The sequence below is a fragment of the Ornithorhynchus anatinus genome, chromosome 7 (genome assembly GCF_004115215.2).
Source record: "Ornithorhynchus anatinus isolate Pmale09 chromosome 7, mOrnAna1.pri.v4, whole genome shotgun sequence".
Lineage (NCBI taxonomy): Eukaryota > Metazoa > Chordata > Mammalia > Monotremata > Ornithorhynchidae > Ornithorhynchus > Ornithorhynchus anatinus.
The window spans coordinates 1,667,709-1,686,564 of NC_041734.1; the positions used below are offsets into that span (position 1 = coordinate 1,667,709).

At 59.7% G+C, this 18,856-nt stretch overlaps 1 protein-coding gene across 1 annotated transcript in view; it reads left to right on the forward strand.

Moving 5' to 3' along the window:
* The first annotated feature begins 1,115 nt into the window (after positions 1-1,115).
* Positions 1,116-18,856, forward strand: part of JPH1 (junctophilin 1) — a 44,950-nt gene continuing 27,209 nt past the window's right edge. The window contains exons 1-2 of the mRNA XM_029069337.1: positions 1,116-1,538; positions 16,520-17,297. Of these exons, the coding sequence (XP_028925170.1) occupies positions 1,160-1,538; positions 16,520-17,297 (1,157 nt within the window). The 5' untranslated portion in view covers positions 1,116-1,159. The remainder of the gene's footprint in view (positions 1,539-16,519; positions 17,298-18,856) is intronic.

Here is an 18,856-nt window from a genome sequence, read left to right on the forward strand (position 1 = left end):
CGTGGGGGGAGAGAGGGACGGCGTCCGCCCTGATGATCCCGTATCCGCTCCCGGTGCTTAGAACGGGGTTTGGACCCGGAGTTAGGGGCTCAACGAACACCACCATGATAGTAGTGATGATGATGCTCGTCTGACTCTCCCGTGAGGCTGGGTCTTTCGCTTCTTTTGTGTTTTCCCAAGTGCTTGGCCCAGCACTCCCCCTCCTTCCTTCACCCCCCTTTCCTCCTCCTCTCTCACCCCTCCAATTCTTCCCTCTCTCCCCCCCCTTTCCCCGCATCCTTTCCTTCCTCTTCCCACCTCCCCTCCCCGGCTCCCGGCTGCTCCTCCTTCCCTCTCCTCCTCCTGGTCGCCCCCCTCCCCGATCTCCCGCCGGGGAGGCTCGGGATGGGGGTGGGGGTCCTGGGGGGGCGGGGGTCCTGGGGGAGGCTCAGGATGGGGCGGGGGTCCTGGAGGGGGGTGGAGGTCCCGGGGGGGGGAGCTCAGGATGGGGCGGGGGTCCTGGGGCGGGTGAGGGTCCGGGGGGGAGGCTGAGGATGGGGCGGGGATTCTGGGGGAGGGTCCTGGGGGGCGGGGGTCCTGGGGAGAGGCTCAGGATGGGGCAGGGGCCCTAGGGGGGCGAGGGTCCTGGGAGGGCGAGATTCCCGGGGGAGGGTCCTGCGGGGGACGAGGGTCCCGGGGGAAGGTCCTGGAGGACGCGAGGGTCCCGGGGGGGAGGGGGAGGTGGGGCCGGGGGTCCTGGGGGAGGGTCCCGGGGGGACGAGAGTCCTGGGGGAGGGTGAGAATCCTCGGGAGGGCGAGGGTCCCCGGGGGAGGGGGGCGGGGGGGGGGCGCGGAGATCCCGGGGCAGGGTCCCGGGAGGGCGAGGGTCCCGGGGGGGAGGTCCGGGGGGCCCCGGGGGTCGGGGGAGGATGGGTCGGGGGTCCCGGGGGCGTGTCCGGGGTGGGTGGGCGGGCCCCGGCCGTCACGTGGGCCCGGAGCCGCCTTAGGGGAGGGGGCGGCCCAGCTCCGCCACACGGTTGGCGCCGGGGCCCGGGCGAGCAGCGCGGGGCGACCCCCGGCCCCCTCCCACCTCCCCCCCCCCCCCCCCCCGGCCCCCTCCTCGGGCCGCCCACCCCGGGGGGCAGCGGGGTCCGGGGCTCCCCTCGCCCCCCGGCCCCGGATGACGGGCGGCCGGTTCGACTTCGAGGATGGCGGCACGTACTGCGGAGGGTGGGAGCAGGGCAAGGCTCACGGGCACGGCGTGTGCACGGGGCCCAAGGGCCAGGGCGAGTACGCGGGGTCGTGGTCGCACGGCTTCGAGGTGGCCGGGGGCTACACCTGGCCCAGCGGCAACACCTACCGGGGCTACTGGGCCCAGGGCAAGCGCCACGGGCTCGGCGTGGAGGCCAAGGGCAAGTGGCTCTACCGGGGCGAGTGGTCCCACGGCTTCAAGGGCCGCTACGGGGTCCGCCAGAGCCTGGCCACCCCGGCCCGTTACGAGGGCACCTGGACCGACGGCCTGCAGGACGGCTACGGCGTGGAGACCTACGGGGACGGAGGTGGGTGCCCGGGGGCCCGGGGGCCCGGGGGGCGGGAGGTCAGGGCCGTCCTCGGCCCGGTGGTCTTTGGGGAGCGCCCGCTTAGGGGCCGGGAGCATCCTCGGCACGGTGGGGCTTGGAGATCGCTCGCTTGCCGCGCCGGGGTCCGCGGGTCGAGGGGGGTGGAGGTCGGGGGCGTCCTCGACACGGGGGTCTTTTTGGAGCGCTCGTTTAGGGGCCGGGAGCTGGCGGGGAGGTGCAGAGGTCAGCAGGTTGAGGTGGGGTGGAGATCGGTGGGGGGCGGGGGGGTCCTCGGCACGGTGGTGCTTGGGGAGCGCTCGATTAGGGGCCGGGAGCCGTGCCGGGGTCCGCGGGTCGAGGGGGGTGGAGGTCAGGGGCCGTCCTCGGCTGGGGGGCACTTGTGGAGAGCTCACTTAGGGGCCGGGACCTGGGGGGCGGTGCGGAGGCCAGCAGGTTGTGGGAGGGGAGGTCAGGGGGGTCCTCGGCACGGTGGTGCTTGGGGAGCGCTCACTTGAGGGCCGGGAGCCGTGCCGGGGTCAGCGGGTCGAGGGGGGTGGAGGTCGGGGGCGTCCTCATCCTCAGCACGGTGGTACTCGGGGAGCGCTTACTGGGTGCCGGGGAGCGGTGCCGAGGTCGTCAGGTTGGCGGGTTGGAGGTCAGGGCCATCCTCATCCTCAGCGTGATGGTCTTCGTGGAGCGCTTACTGGGTGCCGGGCCCCGGGCGAAGCAGTAGGTGCAAAGGTCACCAGGTCGAGTGGGGCGGAGGTCGGGGCCGTCCTCATCGCCATCGCGGTGGTACTTGTGGAGCGCCTAAAAGAAAAAGATGGTATCTGTCAAGCGCTTACTAGGTGCCAAGCACTGTTCTAAGCGCCGGCTCCGGCCGAAGCCCCGGGGGGCGATGCGAGGTCATCGGGCTGGCGGGGATGGAGGTCAGGGGCATCCTCATCCTCGGCATTTTGCCACGATGGCATTTGTGGAGCGCTTACTCTGTGCCGGACGCCGGCCTAAGCGCCGGGGGCGGGGGGGGCCGCAAGCTGATCGGGTCGATGGCGATAAAAGTCGATGCCATCCTCATCCTAATCATCACGATGGTCCTCGTTAAGCGCTTACTAGGTGCCGTGCTTTCATTCATTCAGGCGGATTTTTTTGAGCGCTTACTGTCTGCAGAGCACTGGACCGAGCCCTCGGAAAGTTCAGGTCGGCAATAAAGAGAGACAATCCCTGCCCACGCCGGGCTTACAGTCTAGACGGGGGGAAGATGGACATCGAAACAAGTAAAAAGGCATCGGTATAAATAAATAGAATTATAGATTTAGATATATACATAGACACTGGCCTAAACCAGTTCTTTTCCTCTGTTGATTTTATTAATGATGTGTATATATGTATTTATCTATTCTGATGGCGTTGATGCCTGACTACTTGTTTTGTTTTGCTGTCTGTCTCCCCCTTCTAGACCGTGAGCCCCTCGTTGGGCAGGGATTGCCTCTACCTGTTGCCCAGTTGTGCATTCCAAGCGCTTAGTACGGTGCTCTGCGCACAGAAAGCGCCCAATAAATACCTTTGGATGGATGGATGGATGAATAAGCGCTGGGCGGAGGGGCGATACGAGGTCATGAGCTTGGCGGGGAAGGAGGTCAGGGGCACCCTCATCCTAATCCTCATCCTCATCACGACGGTGCTTGTGGAGCGCTTACTACGTGCCAGGCACTGGTCTAAGCGCTGGCGGGGTTACCGGGTCATCAGGTTGGTACCTGTGAAGCGCTTACTATGCGCCAGGCACTGCTCTAAGCGCTGGGGGCGATACCAGGTCATCGGGTTGACGGCAATGGAGGTCAGTGGCTTACTAATCCTAATCATCGTCATCATAATAAAGATGGTTCCTGTTAAGCACTTACTATGTGCCAGGCACTGTACTAAGCGGTGGGGGCGGGGACACAAGCTAATCGGTTTGGACACCGTCACTGTCATCCAGGGAGGGGAGTGGCAGTAATAATAATAATAATAATAATGATAATAGTGGTGTTTACGTGCCAGGCGTCCCTGTCCCACTTGGGGCTCGTGGTTTCCATCCCCATTTTCCAGATGAGGGAACTGAGGCCCAGAGAAGTGAATAATAACGATAGGTATCCGTTAAGCGCTTACTACGTGCCGGGCGCTGTTCTAAGCGCCGGGAGGGGATCCAAGCAAACGGGGTTGGACGCGGTCCCTGTCCCACGTGGGGCTCGCGGTTTCCACCCCCATTTGCCAGATGAGGGAACTGAGGCCCAGAGAAGTGAAGCGACTGGCCCGATGTCACACAGCGGACAAGGGGCGGAGGCGGGATTAGAACCCAGGACCTTCTGACTCCCAGGCCCGGGCTCCGTCCACTCCACCACGCTGCTTCTCATCCACTACAGTGCACTATCCAGGACCACCCCCGTCTCCCTGGACCCCCTTCCTCCCTCCCCCCCGGGCCCTTACAGGCATTGCAAATCCTCCACAAGTGTCAGGTGCACCCTACCCCAAGCCCCCAAGTCAATCACGCCCTACTATTTATTGGACGCCCACACCCCCGTACTGAACTCCGCGCGCGATGAGGCCCTCCCCCCCTTTACTCCCAATTTAATCAACGGAAATTTCCTCCCAGTTTAATCAGCGCCTGGGGGGAGGCAAGAACGCTGCACTAAGCGTATGGGAGAGGACTAGTTGGATCGAGGGTTTTGAGCGCTTAATGAGGGGCGGAGTGCGGTGCTCAGCGCTTGGGGGAGGCATCGGTCAATGGGGGATAGTTAATGACTTGGGAGGGTAATTAATCAATGGTACTGAGCGCCGTACCGAGCGCTTGGGAGGGGAACCGATCGGTCAATCCTTTGAAAACTTGCCGAGTGCAGGGCACTGTACTTACCCACTTGGGAGAGGACGGTACAAGTCCGAGCGAAGAGAAACGGTCCCGGCCCGTAACGAGGTGGGGGAGACCGCGCCTGGGGGTCGCCGCGACCCCTCTCCCCGTCCCCTCCCCCTCACCTGTAGCGTGGGGGGTCTCGGGCGGCAAGGGTTCAAACCGACCGCAAAGCCCACTCCCTGCTGCTTGCTCCGGGGGGGGTCGGCCCAGAGCAAACGGGGAGGGTCCCGGGGGGGTCCCCCCCTCTGATCCACCATCCCTGCGGGACCCAGGATCCAGTCCCCCGCCCCCGACTCCCCAACCCCCACCCGGAGGGGAAGTAGGGGCAGAATTTGAGCAGGGGTGCCCGGTCGGGCAGCGGGGGTAGACAGGGCGTGCCCCATCTCCGGGCAAGTCCTGGGAACTGGGGGGGAGGGGGCGGCCTGGGTCCCCCCCCCCACCCAAACACCCATACGCGTGCACCCCCTGGGTGTTTTCTCCCAGCATTTAGTACACGCTCTGCTGACGGTACGCGCGTAGTAAACACCGTTATCACTGCTAAAGATGACGATGACGATGGTGTTCGTTAAGGGCCCGCTCTGTGCCCGATACCGTACTAAACGCTGGGATGGAGCCAAGCAAATCGGGTTGGACGCAATCCCCTTCCCACGTGGGGCTCACAGTCTCCGTCCCCATTTTGCAGATGAGGGAACTGAGGCTCGGAGAAAGTGAAGTGACTTGCCCGAGATCGGAGGGCGGGCAAGCCGGGTTGAGAACAGGCCCGGGCTCTTTCCACTGGGCCCTGCGGTGCTATTTATTGAGCGCTTGCTGCGTGCCGAGCGGTCCCACGTGGGAGACCCAGCCTCAATCCCCATTCTCCAGGCGAGGGAACGGAGGCTTAAAGGAGCACAGAGAAGCGAGGCGAGCGGTCCCAGGTCACCCAGCGGACAAGTGGCGGAGCCGGGATTAGAACCCGGGCCCTCGGACTGCCGGGCCCCGCCGCTTCTCGAGCTGCTTGGGCGGACGTTGCACGACTGGTCGTCTGTGGCTTTCGGTCTTGACCGCAAAACTGCGGGAGCGAGTTCTCTGGGAAGAGGAGTAAGCTAAGCGTCTTCGGGTTCCGAGATCAGAAGCACTTGGTCGTTCAGGCCCTGAGTGCGAGGCGGCCATCCCAGTGGGGAGGATGATAAATCATCATCATCATCACTGTAGTCGTCGTTAAGCGCTAAGTACACGCTTGACTGCGCTGAGCGCTGGGGTGGGATTCGACGTGATCGGACGCGGCCCCCGGTGCCACGTGGGACTCTCGGTTCAGCGGGAAGAGTGAAGGGGTGTTGAATCCCCCTTTTACAAAGGGGGAAACTGAGTCCCGGGGAAGAATAGCAGTGAAATACCGCAGCTCTGGGGTAGATGCGAGGTCATCGGGTTGGCGGCAGTCCCCGTCCCGCATGGGGCTGGCAGTCTCGGTCCCCCATTTTGCAGATGAGGGAACTGAAGCCCAGCGAGGTGGCTTGCCCAAGGTCCCACGGCAGGGACGCGGCGGAGCCGGGAGCGGAACCCGGGTCCTCCCGCTCCCAGGCCGCCTGGCTTCCCAAGTGAGTCACCCAAGGTTGCCCGGCAGACAAGAGGTGGAGCAGGGATCAGAACCCGGATCCTCTGACTCCTAAGCCCGGGCTTTATAATAATAATGGTAATTGTGGCATTTGTTAAGCGCTTACTCTGTGCCAAGCCCTGTTCTAAGCGCCGGGGTAGATACGGCACAGTCCCTGTCCCACGTGGGGCTCACAGTCTCCATCCCCATTTTACAGACGAGGTCGCTGAGGCCCAGAGAAGCGGAAGTGACTCGCCCAAGGTCACACAGCAGACAAGCGGCGGGGCCGGGATGAGAACCCACGACCTCTGACTCCCGAGCCCGGCCTCTTGCCGCTTTATCCTGTAGCCTCCTCTGTTTCTCACCGGCCCTTCCTCTGATGCCGTCGGGGGCGGGGGCGGGCCGGGGGGACACCCCGACCTCCTCCAGGGTGACCCCCCCCCCCCCGGTTCAGACTCCAGCCCTGTCGTGATCAGCGCTTAGTACAGTGCCTGGCACGTAGTGAGCGCTGAATAAATACCATTTTTATTATCATTAGTGGGCCAGGGTCCAAACGCCAAGCACACGTGGATCAGGATCGTTCCTGATCTTTCTTGATGGGGTTTCAAAGTCCTCTAAAAAAGCAGGATGGTGCAGTGGCTAGAGCCCGGGCCTGGGAGTCAGGAGGACCGGGGTTCCGATCCCGCCCCCCCCCCCCCAACCGGTCTGCTGGGTGACCTTGGACAAGTCACTTCACTTCTCCCTGCCTCAGTTCCCTCAACTGTCAAACGGGGATGGAGACGGCGAGCCCCACGGGGGACGGACGGGGACCCCATTCGCTTGTCTCCATCCCGGCGCTTAGTACAGTGCTTGGCTCCCGGTAGGTGCTTAACGAATCCCACGCCAGTCGTCATTATTCCCAGCCCCGTCTTCGAGAGGGAATCAACCGCTTTAAAGGCTGGGAAATGGTCTGACCGTTTTCTCAAGTTCTTTCCCACTGCAGTTTCTCCTCCACGTGATTCCCGGGGGTGTCTGATTCCCCCTTGCTCAGACCTTGAGAGGAGGAATTGCATCCTCTCTCGTCCTCCCCCAAGCGCTCCATAAATACAGTGCTCTGCACACGGGAGGGTGGAAACTCCTTGAGGACACGGATCGTGTCCGCAGGCTCTGTCGCAATCCTGATGGTGGTATTTGTTAAGAACAATAAATAATAGCCACGGTGCCGGGGAAGGGCTCGCTACGCGCCGAGCCCTGTTCAGAGCACTGGGGGGAGAAAACAAGTCCATCAGGTTGGACCCGGTCCCTGTCCCACTTGGGGCTCGCGGTCTCCATCCCCGTTCTCCAGATGAGGTAGCTGGGGCCCAGAGGAGCCAAGTGACTCGCCCAGGGTCGCACAGCAGCCAAGCGGCGGAGCCGGGATTAGAACCCGTGGCCTTCTGACTCCCGGGCCCGGGCCGTAGCCCGATCGAGTCCCCGTTTCCGCGGAGGCGGAAAGCGAAGCCCAGAGCAAGAAAGCGATTTACCCAAGGTCACCCAGCAGGCGAGTGACGGAGCTGGATGAGAAGCCGGGGGCTTCTGCGCTCTTTCCCCTAGGCCCCGATACGCTTCGAGCCCTCCCAAAGTGCTCGGTCGAGCGCTCTTAGGCGCTAATTTATTTTTTACGGGTTTTACGGTTCTAAGCGCCGGGGTAGATGCAGATCCGTCAGGCTGGAGACAGCCCCCGTCCCACACGGAGCTCACGGTCTAAACCGGCGCGCCGTGGCCTCCCAGGGCCCACTGCCGATCGCTGGGCGTTTTCGAGAGTCGGCGAAAAAGACCAGGGTGATTAAAGCCCAGCTCACTGAGAGAAGCATTTTTTCTTTAAAGCGATTTTGGGAGGCGGCCCTGGCTTCTACGGGTAGACGGAGCTCCTGACGCGGGTCCGTCCGATTCCTTTTTGAGCCCTTGTACTCTCTCAATGAAACGCGGTGCATATAATACAGGAAAGAATCGCTTAGGTGTATGATTTGGCGTCCAAAAGGCTATTTTAAGAGTTTGTTTTGGTTTGTTTCGGCGTCCATCGATGACCTAAGTTGATGCATTTAGCCACCCCGAAAGTCCAGACACCTGTCTTCCTCGTAGTATTCTTGTAACGGGCCAGAAAAATCATGTGATCCGCTCCCAGCGATAAGAGTCCTTAATATCTGCAGCTTCCACCGCTGTGCGAGAGCACTCCGTTGATATCTGGGCCGGATTAAGCGCCCATCCTGGTTAGATTCGCACTAGCGCAAGCGGATTCTCTCTCAGCAGGACTCACAAATGTTGGAAAAATCCTCGCCCCTAGCCCCATCTCCTCCCGGGACGGCTTCGAAGCGCCGGCTTTGGGCGAGGGAACTGGAAGTCGAGGATCCCGGCTAATCGGAGGAAAACCTCGAGGTTTTGGGGTTTTTTTTTAAGCGCTTACTACGCGGCAAGCACCGTACTAAAGCGGCGGGTAGATGCAGATCAGTCACGGTCGGACACAGTCCGTGTCCCACGTGGGACTCGGGGTCTTAATCCCCGTATTGCAGATGAGGGAACCGAGGCCCAGAGAGGCAAAGCGACTCGTCCCAGGTCACACGGCAGACCAGCGACGGAGCCGGGATCAGAACCCAGATCCTCCTGACTCCCGGGCCCGGGCCCAACCCGCTAGGCCTCGCTGCTTCTCTAAGATTTCAGTTTGGGATTCCGCGGTTGAGGATGACGTGTTAGCGATATCAGAATCGACCAGCAGAATCCCAAACTGGGGGAGAATAATAGTTAGTAGAGCTGATATCTATTTCATTCATTCATCAAGTTATATTTATTGAGCGCCCACTGCGTGCAGAGCACTCTACTAAGCGCTTGGAAAGTACAGTTGGGCAACAGATAGAGACCATCCCTACCCAACAACGGGCTCACGGTCTAGAAGGGGGAGCGCTCTCTGTGTGAAGAAGTCACGAGAAGCAGCATGGCTCAGTGGAAAGAGCACGGGCTGGGGAGTCAGAGGTCAGGGGTTCGAATCCTGGCTCTGCCACTTGTCAGCTGGGTGACTGTGGGCAAGTCACTTCACTTCTCTGGGCCTCAGTGACCTCATCTGTAAAGTGGGGGTGAAGACTGTGAGCCTCACGTGGGACGACCTGATGACCCTGTATCTACCCCAGCGCTTAGAACAGTGCTCTGCACCTAGTAAGCGCTTAACAAATACCAACATTATTATTATTATTGCTCGGCACCTAGTAAGCGCTTAACAAATACCAAGATTATTATTACGATTATTACTGTGTGGAAAGCTCTGGACTAAACGCTAGAGAAGCAGCATGGCCTAGTGGAAAGAGCCCGGGGCTGGGAATCCGAAGACCTGGGTCTTCATCCCGGCTCTGCCACTTGTCTGCTGTGTGATCCTCAGTGGAAAGAGCCCAGCCTTGGGAGTCGGAGGTCATGGGTTCGAATCCCAGCTCTGCCACTTGTCAGCTGTGTGACTATGGGCAAGTCACTTCACTTCTCTGGGCCTCAGTTACCTCATCTGTAAAATGGGGATTAACTGTGAGCCTCACGTGGGCCAACCTGATTCCCCCGTATCTACCCCAGCGCTTAGAACAGTGCTCTGCACAAAATAAGTGCTTAACAAATGCCAACATTATTATTATTATTCTCCGTACCTCATCTGCAAAATGGAGACTCAACCCCTGTTCTCCCTCCTTCTTAGCCTGGGAAGCCCCACGTGGGACCTCATTAGCTTGCATCTCCCCCAACACTTCCTTCAGGGCTGGACGAAAGCATTTAACAAATATTATTATTATTATTATTATTGTCAAAAAAGTTAGTGGATCTGGTGCTTGCCCTTCCAGTTGACAAGGTATGGTGGCGGAGCCCTGCCTAAGCACTTGGGAGGCAGGAATGGAAATTACGGGGAGGAGGGAGAAACCGAGTTTAAGGATTTCACCCATTCATTCGGTCGTATTTATCGAGCGCTTACTGTATGCAGAGCACTGCATTAAGCGCCTGAGAGAGGACGATTTAACAATCTAAGAGACACATTCCCGGCCCACAAGGAGCTAGGGTTTACGGACGAGGGATCGAAAGGCAGAGACGCGAAGTGACTTGCCCAAGGTCACCCGGCAGACCAGTGTGCTGTGAAGCAGCGTGGCCTAGTGGGTAGAGAGCCCTGGGAATCAGAAGGACCTGGGTTCTCATCCCGGTTCTGCCCCGAGTCGGCCGTGGGACGCTGGGCGGGTCGCTCCACTTCTCCGGGCCTCCGTTCCCTCGTCTGGAAAACGGGGATGAAGACCGGGAGCCCCACGCGGGACGGAGACTGTGTCCGACCTGATGAGCTTGGATCTTCCCCAGCGCTTAGAACAGTGGCTGGCACATAGTAAGCGCCTAGAAGATAACATTTAATAAACAAAAAGGGGCAGAGTCAGGCTTGGAAGCCAGGGCCTCTGAGTCCCGGGCCCGTGCTCTCTCTGCTAGGTCTTGTTGTTTGTTTGTTTCCCCCCACCGCACATCCTGTGACACGCCTGCAGTATCCGTTGGCACCGGCCAGTCTGTCCCCCGCCCGCTTCGGGCACAACCGGTGTGGCTGGCGAAGCCCGCCCCGGCCTCGGGGGCCGAAGCAGGAAGACCCGGTGGTGAGGTGCATTTGTAGCCTCGCCCGTGGGAGACAGAGAGAGATGGAGAGACACAGAGACACAGAGAGATGGAGAGAAACAGAGAGAGAGGCTCCGTGTGTGGGTCTAAGTGAGACAGACTTTGTGTGAGGGTGTATATGAGAGAGAGAGGGTGTGTGCAGGGAGGAGACATTTTGTGTGTATGAGAGATTTTCGTGGCTCAGTGGAAAGAGCACGGGCCCTGGAATCAGGACTCATGAGTTCGAATCCCAGCCCTGCCACTTGTCGGCTGTGTGACTGTGGGCAAGTCACTTAACTTCTCTGGGCCTCAGTTCCCTCATCTGTAAAATGGGGATTAAGACTGTGAGCCCCACGTGGGACAACCTGCTTCCCCTATGTCTACCCAGCGCTTAGAACAGTGCTCGGCACCTAGTAAGCGCTTAACAAATACCGACATTATTATTATTATTATTTTGTATGAGAGAGGGAGTTTGTGTTAGAGAGTTTGTGTGAGAGAGATTTTGTGTGTGAGAGGGAGAGGTTTTGTGTGAGAGATTGTGTATGCGAGAGAGTTTATGTATGAGTTTGTGTGAGAGATTTTGTGTCAGGGCGAGTTTTGTGTCAGAGAGATTTTGTGTTAGAGAGTTTGTGTGTGAGAGAGTTTGTGTGAGAGGTTATGTGTGTGAGAGATTGTGTGTGTGAGAGAGAATTTATGGGTGAGAGAGTTTGTGTGTGAGAGAGAGTTTATGTGTGAGTTTGTGTTAGTTTGCGTGTGAGAGAGTTTGTGGGAAAGATTTTGTGTGTGAGAGGGAGGGATTTGGGGCGAGAGAGTTTGTGTCAGAGTTTATGTGTGAGAGTTTGTGTGAGGGAGAGCTTGTGGGTCAGAGAGAGTTTGTGCCTGAGAGGTTATGTGTGTGAGAGAGAATTTATGGGTGAGTTTGTGAGAGAGAGTTTGTGTGTCTGAGAGTCTGTGTGTAAGAGAGAGTTTATGTGTGAGTTTGTGCGAGAGAGTTTGCGTGTGAGAGTTTGTGTTAGAGAGTTTGTGAGAGGTTGTGTGTGTGAGAGATTTTATGTGAGGGAGAGCTTTTGTGTCAGAGACGGTTTGTGTTAGAGAGTTTGCGTGTTAGAGAGTTTGCGTGTGAGAGAGTTTGTGTGAGAGGTTATGTGTGTGAGATTTTGTGTGTGAGAGGGAGAGATTTTTGTGTGACAGTTTGTGTGTGAGAGAGAGTTTGTGTGTGTAAGAGAGTTTATATGTGAGAGAGTTTGTGTGTGAGAGATTTTGTGTGAGAGTTTGTGTTTGAGAGAGAGTCTGTGTGTGTAAGAGAGTATGTGTGAGAGAGTTTGTGCTTGAGAGATTTTGTGTGAGAGAGAGTTTGTGTGTGAGAGAGAGAGTTTGCATAAGAGAGTTTGCGTGACAGATTTTATGTGCGAGAGGGAGAGATTGGGGGTGAGAGGAGTTCGTGTGTAAGTTTGTGTTAGAGTTTGTGTTGAAAGAGTTTATGTGTGAGAGAGTGTATGTGGGAAAGAGTTTGTGTGTGTGAGATTTTGTGTGCGAGAGGGAGAGGTTTTGTATGAGTGAGAGTTTGTGTTAGAGAGTTTGTGTGAGAGGTTACGTGTGTGAGAGCTTTTGTGTGTGAGAGGGATTGTGTGTTTTATGGGAGACTTTTGTGAGTGTGTGAGATTTGTGTGTGTGTGTGAGAGAGAGAGAAAGAGAAGCGCAGCTTGCCTCAGTCAAATCCGCCCCCTCCCAGGCTGACCCACCCGGGAACCGCAGCCAGCTGCAAGCAGAAAATAATGTTGGTATTTGTTAAGCGCTTACTATGTGCCGAGCACTGTTCTAAGCGCTGGGATAGATACAGAAAACCCAAGCTGAGCCCAAAAGGGAGACGTGTCAGCCCCGCTTGGGTCATAAAAATAATAATAATGGCATTTTTTTAAGCGCTTACTTTGTGCCAAGCACTATTCTAAGCACTGGGGGAGATACAAGGTCATCGGGATGTCTCACGTGAGGCTCACAGTCTTCATCCCCATTTTCCAGATGAGGTCACTGAGGCCCAGAGAAGTTGTGACTTGCCCAAAGTCACACCGCTGGCAAGTGGCAGAGCGGGGATTCGAACCCACGACCTCTGACTCCCAAGCCCGGGCTCTTTCCACTGAGCCACAGGAGTCAGAGGTCATGGGTTCGAACCCCGGCTCTGCCACTTGCCAGCGGAGTGACTTTGGGCGAGTCACTTAACTTCTCGGTGCCTCAGTTCCCTCATCTGTAAAATGGGGATTAAGACTGTGAGCCCCACGTGGGACAACCTGATTCCCCTGTGTCTCCCCCAGCGCTTAGAACAGTGCTCGGCACATAGTAAGCGCTTAACAAATACCAACATTATTATTATTATTATCTCCCGTCAGAATTAGGGTTTAGGTGCTCGGGGAGTGGGTGCCCAAGCTCCGTGCCGGCCACCGGGGTGGGTACGGGATCATCGGGAGAAGCAGCGTGGCCTAGGGGGTAGCGCCCGGGCCCGGCAGGCCGAAGGACCTGGGTTCTCATCCCGGCTCTGCCGCTTCTCTGCGGGGAGACCTTGAGCCAGTCATTTCACTTCTCTGGGCCTCAGTTCCCCCATCTGGAAAATGGGGATGAAGACCGCGAGCCCAAGGGGGGACAGGGACAGTGTCCGACCAGATTAACTTCTGTCTACCCAAACGCTTCGTTTGCTCGTTCAACTGTATTTACTGAACGCTTACTGCGTGCAGGAATATGTCTGTCCCAAGCGCTTAATACAATGCTTTGCACACAGTAAGTGCTCAATAAATCTGAAGGAATGCACGAATGAACAAGAGTACAGTAAAACAATACGCAGACACATTCCCCACCCACAACGAACTTAGCGCTTCCCAAATATGCATTCATTCAATAGTATTTACTGAATGAATTATCATTCAAATATCAAAATATCGTTTTAAAAAATAAAAAAAAGATCAGAGCCGGCCCCGGCTCTCACTCCGAGAGGCAGAGAGAACGAGAATCTTATCCCCATTTTATAGAGGAGGAAACCGAGGCCCAGAGAGGAGGAGCGACTCATTCATTCACCCGATCCTATTTATTGAGCACTTACTGTGCGCAGAGCACCGTACTAAACGCTTGGGAGAGGACAGTCGAACAACAGGCACGTTCCTGATTTGTCCGCCGCGATCCAGGGGCGTAGCCGGGACTCGGACCAGGGTCTCCTGACTCCCGTTTCCGGGCTCTCTCCCGCTTCCGGGCTCTCCCGCTTAGGCCCGCGGCAGGATTCCCTCAAACGAGGCCGTGTCCTTAAGGGATGAAGACGACTAATTCGGGAATCGCCCGCAGCGGAGAACACTTGAGCGTCCCGCAGTTCCAATGAGGCCCTGAGATGCGTGGGCGGCTTGCTGGGCCTAAGAAGTTAAGGCCACTTGAAATTCAAATAAACAAATTTCCTTCTCCGGGCCAAGGAACTCGTCGCCCCTCGCTCTAAGAGGCCTTTCCCAGAATTCCGCCGCGGTCCGGAGTTTCGGTATCACACCGGGGTCTAATCCTCGTAGCGGGAATCCCAAGGCGCTTTGAGAACTCTTGATTTCTGAGGGATTCATTCATCCCAGTTGGATTTATTGAGCACTTACTGCGTGCAGAGCACTGGACAAGCGCTTGGAAAGGGCAATTCAGCCACAAAAAGAGCCGATCCCCGCCCACGACGGGCTGATCCTCCCAGGCGGTGCCTCGACGGAGGCAGGGAACGTGTCCGTCTGTCGTCCCGTCGCCCTCTCCGCACACGGTAAGTGCTCAGTAAATAAGACTGACCGCCTGACGTCGTCCCCCGACGAATACGGCCCTCGGCATCCCGATCTCACAGAGCGGACTCCAGCCCAACGTGGTACCGTGGAGGCGGCGTGGATTCAATGACATTTCCCAAAAAAGTTACGTCTTGGGACGCGCCGTGTTGCATCTCGCATCCCCGGAGACCGTAAGCCGCCTGTGGGCGGGGAGCGGGTCTGCCAACTCTGTCGGGAAGCAGCGTGGCCTAGTGGGTAGAGCCCGGGAGGCAGAAGGATCTGGGTTCTCATCCCGGCCCCGCCTCAGTGACCTCATCTGTAAAATGGGGTTGAAGACTGCCAGCCCCACGTGGGTCCAACCCGATCCTCTCCTTTCTACCCAGCGCTTAGCAGAGTGTCGGGCGCATGGTAAGCGCTTAACAGATACCACGATTATTAGCCTCGACCTATGGTCATTCGATACTCGCCCCTCACTCAACCCCGAAGCCATTATAAATTGACATTATTCATTATTTATATGAACGTCTGTCTCCCGCTCCAGACTCCGAGCTCTCCGTGGGCCGGGGGAACGTTTCCACCAGCTCCGCTGTGTTGGCGTACTCCCCCGAGCGCTTAGCACAGTGCCCTGCACGCAGCAAGCGCTCCACGAATACCGGGACGCTAAGGCGCGAACGGCAATAAATCACAGATAATGAACGCTAGATGGAAAGAAACCGAACAGGTGGACGCATTAGAGTGGGCGGCCCCGGGGTGGGAATTTGGGGGTGGGGGAACGTTGCTCCCGGTCCTGTTGCGGTGTCCTCTCCCGAGCGCTTCGCACGGGGCTCTTTGCATAAATGCCATGATGATGATAAGGCGCGAACGGCAATAAGTCCCAGGGCTGAAAGAAAAGAAACCGACCCAACGGACGCATCGAAGCGGGCGGTCCTGGGGAGGGAGTCCGCGGGGGGGCGGGGGGAAGGCTGGGCACTGGGGGGCTTCCGGGCCGAGGGCACGGCCTTCTTCGCGCGGGGACCCCCTGGCGGGATTGGGGCCCCGGGTCCCCCGACCGGGCGACGGGACGGAGGGACCCGAGGTTTGACCTCCTCGGCCCCGGGACCCGGTGGAGTCGTGGCCGGGGACCAGACGGCGACCGCTCGCTCCGAGTCGGCGGCGGCCCCGGGGACGCCTGGCAGGGAACCCGGGGGGACCGATCCGCTCCCCTCTTGATCTCTCCTTCTCCCCTCTTTTCCTCCGCGCCCATCCCGGGTTCCTCACTGTCCTCGGGGTGGGAACTCTCCCTCTGCGCTTCCGGCTTGGATGAGTTCTGGGGGGCGAGGGGGGTGCTTTCGGGCCCGGTGGGCCCCCGGGCAGGGGTCGTTAGGGCAGAGCGGGCAAGGACAGCCTCATGGTGACGGACGGAGGGAGGGGAAAGGAACGGGGTCCGGCTTCAGGGAGGACAGTAGCCCCCCGCCCCTCAGCTCCCTCTTTGCAGCCCGAATCTCGGGGCCCAGAGCCCTACCTTATTCAATTTAACGAGCGCTTTCCTTGCGCGAAGCACCGTGCCGAGGCTTTACCCTGGCCCGGCCTCGCCGCCCCCGGTGAGTGAGGGCCAGCCCTCGGAGGCCGGAAGTGGCGGGGCAGGATACCCATTCCTGGATGCCCCCCCGGGCAAGTGACCTTCTGAGCGCCTCTGGGAAATGCGGATGGAGGCTGGGAGATCCCCATGGGGGACGGGGACCGGGTCCGGCCCCATTTGCTCGTAGACCGTAAGCCCGTGGTGGGCAGGGACCAGGTGTGTGCTACCGTGGAACCGTCCTCTCCCAAGCGCTCAGCACGGTGCTCGGCGCACAGTAAGCGCTCGGGGACCGCGTCCAACCCGATCCGCTTCTCTCTTCCCCGGGCCGGCACATAGCGGGCGCTCAACCAACACCGTAATCAGTATCGAGATTATCATCATCATTACCGTTCAGTAAGATAGGCCGGCGCCGGCACCCGGGGCTCACCGAGTCCCACGGCTGTCGTGATCGTCGCGCTCGAGCCGTCGGCCGAGGCGGCCGGCGCCGCGGCCCTGACCCCGGCCTCTCCGTGCGTGTTGTCCACGTGTCCGTCCGTCCGTCGGCGTGCCTGTCTGTGCGTGTCCGTCCTCTCTCCCGCCCCCCGCCCCCCGACCCGGCAGGTACCTACCAGGGCCAGTGGAGCGGGGGCGTCCGACACGGATTCGGCCTGCGTCAGAGCGCTCCTTACGGGCTGGCGACGGTGATCCGTTGGCCGCTGCGCACCTCGCTGGCCTCGCTGCGCAGCGAGCAGAGCGACGGCGGCCTCCCGCCCGACAGCCCGGCGGGCACGCGGGGCGGCTTCGTCCTCGGCCGGCCGGCGGGCGAGGGCGAGGGCCCCGGGGGCCGGCGGCGGGCCGGCGGCGGGGGGCCGTGGCGGCGGGGCTCGCTGCCCGGCGGACCGGCCTGGCGGCCGGGCCGCTCGGAGTCGCGCTCGTCCCTGTCCAGCAAGCGCAGCTCGGTGCGCAGCGAGGCCACGGCGGCCAGCCGCCTCAGCTCCAGCGACGCCGCCTCGTCGGCCCCCAGCCTGGGCGACGCCGACTGCGACTCGTGCGGCCCGGCCGAGGAGCGCGTGGACGCCACGACGACGGAGACCTACGCCGGCGAGTGGCGGGGCGACAAGCGCAGCGGCTTCGGCGTGAGCGAGCGGTCGGACGGCGTGCGCTACGCCGGCGAGTGGCGGGAGAACCGGCGCCACGGCTACGGCTGCACGGTGCTGGCCGACGGCTCGCTCCACGAGGGCAAGTATAAGAACAACGTGCTGGTGCGAGGGGTCCGCCGCCGCCTCCTCCTGCCCCTCCGCGGCCCCGGCAAGACGCGCCAGAAGGTGGACCGCGCCGTGGAGAGCGCCCAGCAGGCCGCCGCCGTGGCCAGGACCAAGGTGGAGATAGCCACCTCCAGGTAACGCCGGGGGCGGGGGGCGGGCCGGCCGGCGCGGCTTCGGGACCGTCGCTTTGGCCGGGGGCACGGGGGGTGGTCCCCGCCGGGCACCCCCATCCCCGCCCCCGACCGAGTGGCCGCGCGCCGAGATGACCGTAGCGATGGGATCGCGGTGCTTCCCTGAGCCCCGAGAGCTGGGGTAGGTGTCCGACCCGTCCCGATTCTCAGTCACCGTGGGATTTCTTAAAAACACGATAATAACGATGGCGTTGGTTGAGCGCTCACTATGTGCCGAGCACTGTTCTGAGCACTGGAGTAGATACAAGGCCATCAGGTTGTCCCGCGTGGGGCTCGCGGTCTCCATCCCCATTTTCTAGCGGAGGTCACCGAGACCCAGAGAAGTGAACCGACCGGCCCCAAGTCACACGGCTGACAAGCGGCGGAGACGGGATTAGAACCCGTGACCCCTGACTCCCAAGCTCTTGCCACGGAGCCACGCCGCCTCTCTTCGTAATAATAATAATGATGTTGGTATCTGTTAAGCGCCGACTGGGCGCCGAGCCCCGTTCTAAGCGCCGGGCTAGATGCGACGTCATCGGGTAAGACGCCCACCGTCCCCCGGGAGAGGGAACGGGCATCGAATCCTCATTTTGCGGACGGGGAAACCGAGGCACAGAGAAGCCAAGGGACGGGCCCCCGGTCACGCAGCAGACGAGGGACGGGGCCGGGGGGAGAACCCAGGTCCTCCCACTCCCCGGCCTCTCCTCTTTTCCCACTGAGCCGTGCTGCCGCTACTGACGCTCCGGACACCGGTTTCATCGTCGGTGGTATTTAGGGAGCGCTTACCGTGCGCAGAGCACTGTGCCCCGCGCTTGGGAGAGCACGACTGGGACACCACCGGCGGCGCAACCTAAACGGAGACGAACGCGTCGGCGTCTAACGTCAGAGCGGTTAAGTGACTCGACGGAGGCAGGATTAAAGCGGGATTAAGATTCTTTTTATAAATATGTATTTATATATATATATTTTTTAGTGGTTCTTGAGGCAGGATTAAAGGTGGTAGTAATCAACTCTAGACCGTAAGCTCATTGGGGGCAGGGAACGTGTCCGTTTATCGTTCCACTGTCCTCTCCCAAGCGCTTAGAACAGTGCTCGGCACATAGCGAGCGCTTAAACGAGCACCATAAAAACGAACAACAGCCAACAGACGGTGACGCGGCTTGGAGGACCGAGTCTCCCTGGATCTCTGGTAATAATAATAACGATGACGGTGATGGTATTTGTTAAGCGCTCACTATGCGCCGAGCACTGTCCTAAGCACTGGGAGAGATACGAGGTCATCAGGTTGCCCCACGCGGGGCTCACCGGCTTCGTCCCCGTTTTCCAGATGACGTAACCGAGGCACGGAGAAGCGAAGCGACCTGCCCAGAGGCACCCAGCCGACAAGCGGCGGAGCCGGGATTAGAACCCACGACCTCTGACTCCCCAGCCCGGGCTCTTCATAATAATGATGGCATTTGTTAAGCGCTTACTATGTGCCAAGCGCCGTTCTAAGCACTGGGGAGGACACAGTGATCAGG